At 42.2% G+C, this 10,000-nt stretch overlaps 1 protein-coding gene across 3 annotated transcripts in view; it reads right to left on the bottom strand.

The window, feature by feature from the left end:
* ppp1r16b (protein phosphatase 1, regulatory subunit 16B) overlaps positions 1-10,000 on the bottom strand; it is a 61,710-nt gene that overhangs the window by 28,610 nt on the left and 23,100 nt on the right. For 2 of the 3 annotated variants that reach the window (XR_010908560.1, XM_067458686.1), the window contains exon 2: positions 5,907-6,250. Coding sequence is in view for 2 of the 3 variants with exons in the window: in XM_067458686.1 (XP_067314787.1) it covers positions 5,907-6,165 (259 nt within the window). In the remaining variant the exon portion in view is untranslated. Of the gene's footprint in view, positions 1-5,906; positions 6,251-8,375; positions 8,475-10,000 lie in introns of all 3 variants that reach the window. The other variant, XM_067458687.1, reaches the window with a different exon arrangement.

The following is a 10,000-nucleotide window of genomic DNA, read 5'->3' as shown; positions in this document are numbered from 1 at the left end:
CTCGAAACAAGACAAAAATACTGAGGAAGAAGAGCATGTTTAGCAGTGTTTGCTCGTGAATGGAGCAGCTCCGTCTGGTCTGTCGTCATAATGAAGCCGATTTACTGCAAAACTCTTCATCGATACTCTTCATCCCTGAACTGGTTAGTCTGAGCAAAAATAGCTCCATCAAGCAGAGCAGAATCGTACAGGCCGAGATTACACTGCATGATAATCTGATGGGATTAAAGCAAATCCAGCCGCAGCCGTCCTGTCCGGCACTGCAGAACATGCTCGGCTTATTCTATGCCTTTACTAGATCAGTAAAGCGACATAAGATATTATTTCTTGTTTTGTTGAAAATAACTCAAAATGAAGTCAGTTTTTGCTTAAAAAACTTTAAAAAAAACGTTTGTTTCTGTTTGTTAAGTTATATGACCATCCAGTGAATATTAGTTTAATTCTGATTTCGTTTTAACTCCTACGGTGGCTGATTAAGTCCAAGATTAACACGGCTTCCGGTTCGACCGCGACTCCTTTAAGTGATGACGTTACTTTAGAAAAATGAAAGCTTTAGCATAAGTTCTGCCAGGAAGACTTAATTGTTACGTCACTTCAACTTCTATCTATCCAATCACATTCTAATACTTGGGTATAAAAGATCGGTACTTACTCATGTTTGAGTTCGCAGATGCTGACGCTCCAATTCACCTCCATCCTCCCCACCACCTCCAAGTCAAATCCTTCCCTACTCCACCCCACCACCACCACCAGGATGGTCCCTTCCATACCTCACGGGGGGGTCGGCTGCGCCTCTGCCTTCGTCTTCAGGCAGGATATGCAGAGTCCATACCCTCTGATTGCGAGCTACGGACGGGGCCTATGCCAAAGTACTTTATTGCTTGCTGGGTTGTTAATAAATGGATTATTGTCACAGTATCTATTCTCCCGAGTCTTTCTGGCAGAACTATTATAATTTGCAGTTATTTCATGTAGGTTATGACATCTATAGCCACGTTTCCACCACAGGAACTTTACCCAGGACCTTTGGGTGGTACTCGGTGTGTTTCGACCGCAGGGTCTAAATGAAGGACCAGGTAAATATTTCCTCCTCCAAACGGCGCTGCTCGCGGGGTAGTACTTTTCCAAAGTTCAGGAACTTTCGAGGGCGGGACTTGGGCGCTGAACATGCTGATTGGTTTAGCATTTTATTTCAACCGGCATTTTTAAAAGTCTTTTGTGAGGTTCGGTCTGCGTTCAGTAAATATCAGTCTTGCTCTCTGTCTGATGGCGCGCGTTCGTCTCAGCCATCTCACGATCAATGTCCGTAATAGCTGATAATAATATACATTGTCATTTTAAATCTAGCTTTACGAGCTTTCTGAATATGCTGCTGAATCTGCATATTAGTGCTCTTTTCTGTCGTTGTTAATTACCTCTTTAGTAAACCGATACATAACCAGCAAAAGCAGCACAGCTTGAATCTCTTCCTTACTCGTTATTAATTTTTTTTCACCATGTAAACGACCTGATCGATTACTTTAAGTGTGTGTCCTTACATGACGTGACAGCGCGCCGCGCTCATGTTGACAAGAGAGGAGAGCTCATTTTTCTGAGGGGTAAACTTTTTATTTGGTAAGTTATGAAGATAATGTTGGAGTAATGACACAGCGTATATTGCCCCAGGCAGTTTTTACTTTAACTGCGCCTGACAGAAGAATTTTAGCTTATTATATAATACTGTATTAGTCCCGGTGGCCGTTAAGAGTTGCTATCCCCTCAAACCCTGATCCAGAATGCAGCGGCGAGAGTGGTCTTTAATGAGCCGAAGAGAGCGCATGTTACGCCTCTCTTCATCAAACTGCACTGGTTGCCAATGGCTGCTCGCATCAAATTCAAGGCACTAGTTCTCGCCTACAAAACAACCACTGGCTCTGCACCAATATACCTAAACTCACTTGTTCAGACTTACACACCCTCCAGAAGCTTGCGTTCTGCGAGCGAGCGGCGCCTCGTGGTTCCATCCCAAAGAGGCATGAAATCGCTCTCACGGACATTTTCCTGGACCGTTCCCACCTGGTGGAATGACCTGCCGATCTCAATTCGTGCTGCCGAGTCTGTAGCCATTCTTAAAAAACATCTTAAGACACATCTTTTCCATTTGCACTTGACCAATACAGAATAGCACTTACTGATCACCACAGCAACGACCAAAAGCACACACTCCTGGATCATATCTACGTCTCTCATCCGGATTTGTGCCTTCAGGCGGGTGTGTTACATAACTATCAGAATCCGGTGTACTGTATATTGCGTACGTGAGTTTTTGTTGTAGATGGCTATTGCTGCGCGTTTAGCTAGAATACAAAACCAACCCATTGGGCCACTGAATCTGCATTAACGACAACAGCTGGGGCAACAGCCTTAGTCCTAATGGGTTGTTATCATGGCTATCAAAATCCAGTGTTCGGCATTTTGCGTACGTGAGTTTTTGTTGTAGATGGCTAAAAAAAAAAAAAAAATAATAATAATTGTGTACTGTGCTTATTAACTGAGACTTCTTACAGCTCTTACAGGTTGTTGGCCTTGTCTGTTTCGTTGCTTTTATTGCTTTCCCCTTTTTTGTAAGTCGCTTTGGATAAAGCGTCTGCTAAATGATTAAATGTAAATGCTCTGGCTACAGTTAACACACTCCAGCTGCTGGAGAAAAGAGCGTCGACATTTTTGATGCGGCAGACAAACTGCATCATCACATGTAAACACCAGATCGGTTTCGATAACGGCTCATGTAAACACATAATCCTCATGATAAAGACATAAACTGCCTAATCTTCACGGAACTTTAGATCACGGTGGAAACACAGACTATGTAAAATGAATAACAGTTTTACGTTTTCGTTCTTTTTTACCATTTCATTGCTAACATCAGCTATCCGGTTCCCAGACGAATGCAAACTAATCTTAGTAAAGGAGCTTTAATCAGTGCTATCGTTATTCTGTGTATTGTTCGACATCACTGTATGCTATATCTATACCAATGCACTGTTGTGGGCGATATCATTTTCTCTGCGAGAGCGCTAGAGGTAAACGCGAAAGGCGAAGCTTGAATTTACGGGTATGTCCCTCTTTGGCTACTGTACTTTCAAGATGGAGGGCCAACATGGCGGCCGGCATTCGAACCCCTCACCCGTATGTGTTTTCAACGGCATATTATAAACTTACCAGAATACTTTATTACTTTAAAGAAGTAAATATACATTAATGAGCATATCTATCTTTGAAAGAACTAAGTGTTTTTAGCGAAGAATAAACTAAAAAAGTTACACAGTGTAGCTTTAACACTGTGAAGCTGCTTTGAAACAATTGTAAAAGTGCTATATATACATTTTTTCGGCTGATTTCAGCCCATTATCTCACACTCGCTCGACCGCAGAAGCCTTTCAGGCGGACAGATGATTTCTGCACTCAATCAGGGCGACGGCGCTCGAGTTAAATGAAGAGAAACCAGATTTCACACGACACCACTGAGACATAAACACGTTTTATAAGGTCAGTCGACGCTCACAAGACAAAACCTTTATATTTATTATGCAGAAACCAGAACCAAACACAGACGTAGACGAGAGTGTGTCCAGACATGAGCCTCATCACACACACACACACACACACACACACACACACACACACACACACACATCCCCTAAACCTTCCCATCACACATACACACACAGCCCCTAAACCTACCCATCACACACACACACACAGCCCCTAAACCTACCCATCTTACATACACACACACAGCCCCTAAACCTACCCATCACACACACACACACAGCCCCTAAACCTACCCATCTTACATACACACACACACACACACATCCCCTAAACCTTCCCATCACACATACACACACAGCCCCTAAACCTACCCATCTCACACACACACACACACAGCCCCTAAACCTACCCATCACAGACACACACACACACACACACATCCCCTAAACCTTCCCACCACACATACACACATACACACACCCTGCCCCTAAACCTACCCATCACACACACACACACACACAGCCCCTAAACCTACCCGTCACACACACACACACACACACAGCCCCTAAACCTACCCATCACACACACACACACACACACACACGGCACATGCTTTCAATACACAATGCTGAACAGTTATTTCATGCGTTCATGAGCTCAAGGCTAGATTATTGTAATGCTCTACTGGGTGGTTGCCCTACTCGCTTAATAAACAAACTCCAGCTGGTCCATGACAGACAGACAGACAGACAGACAGACAGACAGACAGACAGACAGACAGACAGACAGACAGACAGACAGACAGACAGACAGACAGACAGACAGACAGACAGACAGACAGACAGACAGACAGACAGACAGACAGACAGATAGATAGATAGATAGATAGATAGATAGATAGATAGATAGATAGATAGATAGATTATTGTCAGACAGATCAGACCAAAACCTCAGAAAGTTACTATGTCTGATTTCGAAACAATTGACGGTAAAATTTTAGAAGACACAGTACAGCATCTTAAAACATCAACCTGCGCCCTTGACACACTCCCCCCTTCTTTTTTCAAAAGTGTGTTTAACTGTTTAGAAGCAGATCTCCTAGAAGTGGTGAACTCCTCACTTCTCTACGGGACTTTTCCAACCGCCCTTAAAACTGCAATAGTTAAGCCTCTTCTGAAAAAGAGAAATCTGGATAACTCCATACTGAGCAACTACAGACCAATCTCAAATCTCCCCTTCATAGGCAAAATCATCGAAAAAGTCATTTTCAAACAGCTGAACAAATTCTTACACTCAAATGGATTCTTTGACCATTTTCAATCTGGTTTCCGTCCACATCACAGCACAGAGACAGCGCTCATAAAGATTATAAATGATATTCGCTTAAACACTGATACAGGCAAAACATCAATTCTGGTTCTACTCGATCTCAGTGCTGCATTCGACACTGTTGACCACAACATACTTCTAGACAGGCTGGAAAACTGGGTTGGGCTTTCTGGAATGGTCCTCAAATGGTTCAGGTCATACTTAGAAGGGAGAGGTTATTATGTGAGTATAGGAGACCATAAGTCTGAGTGGACATCCATGACATGCGGAGTCCCACAAGGGTCCATTCTAGCACCTCTCCTGTTTAACCTGTATATGCTGCCACTGAGCCAAATAATGAAGAAGAACAATATTGCTTACCACAGTTATGCTGACGACACCCAGCTCTACCTAGCACTGTCACCTAATGACTACAGCCCCATTGACTCGCTGTGCAAATGCATTGATGAAGTTAACGACTGGATGTGCCAAAACTATCTTCAGTTAAACAAAGACAAAACCGAAATCACTACATTTGGAAACAAAGATGAAATTCTCAAGGTGAACGCATATCTTGAGGCTAAAGGTCTGATAACAAAAAATCAAGTCAGGAATCTTGGAGTGATTTTGGAGTCAGACCTGAGTTTCAGTAGTCATGTCAAAGCAATAACTAAATCAGCATACTATCATCTGAAAAATATTGCAAGAATTAGATGCTTTGTCTCCAGGCAAGACTTAGAGAAACTCGTTCATGCTTTCATCACCAGTAGGGTGGACTATTGTAACGGCCTTCTCACTGGCCTTCCTGGGTTTGTGACATCATAAACCCTCGCTAGTCTCTGCAGATGTGACTTCTGCTCATAATGGGAAGGGGCGTGGCCTTTACGCCAGCCTGTGCTTGGCACTTAAGCCAATAAAAATACAGGAAACTACATTTGGCCATCTGACCAATCTAAGACCATTGCGTTTTTCAGAGGGAGGGGCTTCATAGAAGCAGGAAGCAAACGAGCCGTTCAAAGCACAGTGGACCAGCCCTTAATGCTAATGTAATGAAGCAGCCTCACCTTCGCCCGGGTCGTTCCTCGCCGAGGCCTCCAACAGAGCCACGCTCGCCGAAAACGAAACCCGTCTGCGGTTCTCCAGCAGGTTCCCGTGGCCACGCCGTTTATCCGCTTTTCGCTTTTTGTTTTGCATCTCTTTCTCGTAAACGGCCCATCGCTTGAGCTGCTGCGTCCGGCGTTTCTGAGCGGCTCTGAGTCGCTCCAAACTGGGCACTTTATCCAGCGACTGCAGCTCCGTCAGCAGCTCCAGGTGATTGGCCATGTTGAGCCACAGATGATGATGAAGATGAAGATGAATCTAGCAGGGACTGCAACTCCCTGCCCAACCTTCAGCCTTCATCCTGAACCTGGAGGAAGACACAGATCGAGCGTTACGATCTGATCACACCAAGAGCAAAACGAAGCAATGCATTATTCCTTATTATAATAATTAATACGCAGACTAAAGGAGCGGGCCTGGTTGAGTTAGTTAGTCGTGTGTTGAAACTACCGGTTATGGTAAGAGGCGGGACATTTCCCAAACACCAATCACAGCACACTGCTCCAGCCGACCAATACATGCCAATATTCAGCTATAGTCAAAGCTCCTCTACATGCCAATATTCAGCTATAGTCAAAGCACCTCTACATGCCGATATTCAGCTATAGTCAAAGCACCTCTACATGCCAATATTCAGCTATAGTCAAAGCTCCTCTACATGCCAATATTCAGCTATAGTCAAAGCACCTCTACATGCCAATATTCAGCTATAGTCAAAGCACCTCTACACGCCAATATTCAGCTATAGTCAAAGCACCTCTACATGCCAATATTCAGCTATAGTCAAAGCTCCTCTACATGCCAATATTCAGCTATAGTCAAAGCACCTCTACATGCCAATATTCAGCTATAGTCAAAGCTCCTCTACATGCCAATATTCAGCTATAGTCAAAGCTCCTCTACATGCCAATATTCAGCTATAGTCAAAGCGCCTCTACATGCCAATATTCAGCTATAGTCAAAGCGCCTCTACATGCCAATATTCAGCTATAGTCAAAGCTCCTCTACATGCCAATATTCAGCTATAGTCAAAGCACCTCTACATGCCAATATTCAGCTATAGTCAAAGCTCCTCTACATGCCAATATTCAGCTATAGTCAAAGCTCCTCTACATGCCAATATTCAGCTATAGTCAAAGCGGCTCTACATGCCAATATTCAGCTATAGTCAAAGCACCTCTACATGCCAATATTCAGCTATAGTCAAAGCTCCTCTACATGCCAATATTCAGCTATAGTCAAAGCTCCTCTACATGCCAATATTCAGCTATAGTCAAAGCGCCTCTACATGCCAATATTCAGCTATAGTCAAAGCACCTCTACATGCCAATATTCAGCTATAGTCAAAGCACCTCTACATGCCAATATTCAGCTATAGTCAAAGCGGCTCTACATGCCAATATTCAGCTATAGTCAAAGCACCTCTACATGCCAATATTCAGCTATAGTCAAAGCGCCTCTACATGCCAATATTCAGCTATAGTCAAAGCACCTCTACATGCCAATATTCAGCTATAGTCAAAGCGGTAGCTGCAGTGACTATATAGTATAGACTACTATATACTATATAGTATAGGTATATATAGTATAGACTATATAAAAAGAATATATACCGCTATATATATATATATATATCGCGCTGGTATTTTGACCTTATTCGTCGGAAGTAATGGCGCTGCACTAGATGAGATTCGCCTAATATGAGGTAAAAAATAACCCAAATACTCTTGTGTTTCTGGCGATCTTAAGTGTCTTAAGACATCAATGTGTCTCCACGAGCCACAGGGTTTAATATGGATTCGTGTGTGTGTGTTTTTTACTCTCATAGAAATACACCCCATTGACACGCATTATACGAGCAACGGCTGAGTTAAAAATCTTCATCTGTGTTCTCCTGAAGAAACCAACACACCGACATCATAAGGTCAGCAGATTAACATCACAGGCTCATTTTTGGGGTAACTATCACTTTAACTGCATAATTACTCGAAATATGTGCCTTGGATATTATACAAGTTTCATACATTACAAAATTGTGGGGAAAGACGATTTTTTTCAAGATGTTTCCAACTCAACGTTTGACGTTTTGTCTCAAATCATGGCAGATCATGAAACACCTTCCCACAATATCCTTCTCTGGAGCCGCTCAGAACCTCACAGAGTTTGTTATTATGGGGGAGAAGCTTCTATATGAACCCATCAGCGAATATAAAGCGCATCTCTGGGGATTTACCACAGTCATTTATCAGTAAGTGCAGAGGAAAGTGGGCTTTACACATCAGAGATGAAGATGGCAGGTTCATCTACTGCAGTGCAATTTTCCACTCGTGAAGTGGGCAATGCTTACACACACACACAACTGTCACATCCTGTCACCACCGGACGCCATCGACACACACACACACACACGCGCAAACACAAACAAGCCTCACCATTTCCTGTGCTTATCGCTGAGACATCTCAGAACACGCTCGGGAGAGAGAACAGAAGCGGAGCAGGTGAATCATGAGTTTTCCATCCAAAGCCCACGACTGAAAAAAACATCAGCAATGTTTGAGCAAATCTCAGGGTAAAAGGTGACACTTGGACAGTAACTAAGCACATTTACTTGAGTACTGTACTTAAAGGGTTAGTTCAGCCAAAAAAAAATGTCTGTCATTAACTCCTGGGTTAATTAGAGTCTCTTGAAGCATCCAAAGTACATTTGAGTCCAAAAATAACAGAAACTACGACTTTATTCAGCATTGGCTTCTCTTCCGGGTTTGTGTTCAATCCTCAAATAAAGATTCAAACGGTTATGAATCAGCGAATCGATATATGAATGACATACATTTCATTTTTGGATGAACTAACCTTTTAAGTTCACTGCTTTTTGAGTCTCTGTGCTTTACTGGAGTATTATTCTTTCTGTAATCTTCTGACTTTAACTTCACTCCATCTGAAAGACAAATATCGTCCTCTTTACTCCACTACATTTCTATCAAGGTCCTCGAAGTGGAAAGTCGTTTCTGTCGCAGCTTTGAAAGTCAGTGATGATTTTTTTCTTCTTTAAAAGGTGTTTGGGTTTTTGCAGAAAGCCTTTCAGGAATCACTCTTGTAGAGTCTCGTGAAGTTCAATGATTTCACAGCATTTATTAAACACTGATTTATAGTTTAGAGCAAAATGGAAGAAGACGGATGTCCAAATGCTCATTTAGTGGAGGATTGACATAAACAAAGTTGATTCTGTCTTCAGTGAAGGTGAACAGTGTGAGAATATCAGATGTGTATCAGTGTATTGGATCCGTGCATTCGGCCTTAAAGTGACAGCAGCTTTGTAACTTTTCTACAAGTATTTAAATGAGTTTAAGTTAGTCGTCTGCTAGTGTGTCAGATGGAGCGTCACTGACTGGCTTAAACCATGATGGCATAATGTGCATTTATACAACTATAATACAATAATGCGGCGACATAAAGAAGGAAATTTACTTTTGATACTGAAGTACTTTTGAAAACAAATACTTCTGTACTTTTACTCCAGTAAGTTGTGTAGTTTGTCCAGCTCTGCTTCGGACACAGCACTCTTTACTCTGAGCAGATGTAATTTGGGTGTAAATCAGTGTGTGTGTTATTCAGAGAGAATATGTTGAGTGTGTGTGTGTGTGTTGTGTGAGAATGTGTGAGTGTGTGTGTTACGTTTATGTGTGTGTGAAAATGTGTGAGTGAATGTGAGGCGCTCAGTCACGCTTTAGTAAAGAGCGTGACATCTTCTGTTTGAATATTGACACAAATTAAACCGATCTTGAAAGATGAAACCTTTTTTCGTATTAAAACTAACAAAGCGCAAAGATTATTGGATATGCGCGGATATACGGCGGGTTACAGTACGCTAATAGACATGCGCATGATTTACTATGAAGCGTCCATAATGGGAAAGTCCATAACGTATTTTTATGGTTGTTCAGAGCATAGTGAGATGAATTGTCAATCCATAGATATAATTCAGCTTTGTTTATTAAGTTTCAAGCTGTTTGTATAATTGGTATATTATATAAACTTAACCTTTAAAACGTTATAG

This window comes from Pseudorasbora parva, chromosome 12, assembly GCF_024679245.1.
Source record: "Pseudorasbora parva isolate DD20220531a chromosome 12, ASM2467924v1, whole genome shotgun sequence".
Taxonomy (NCBI): Eukaryota; Metazoa; Chordata; class Actinopteri; order Cypriniformes; family Gobionidae; genus Pseudorasbora; species Pseudorasbora parva.
This window is presented reverse-complemented; position numbering and strand designations above follow the sequence as displayed.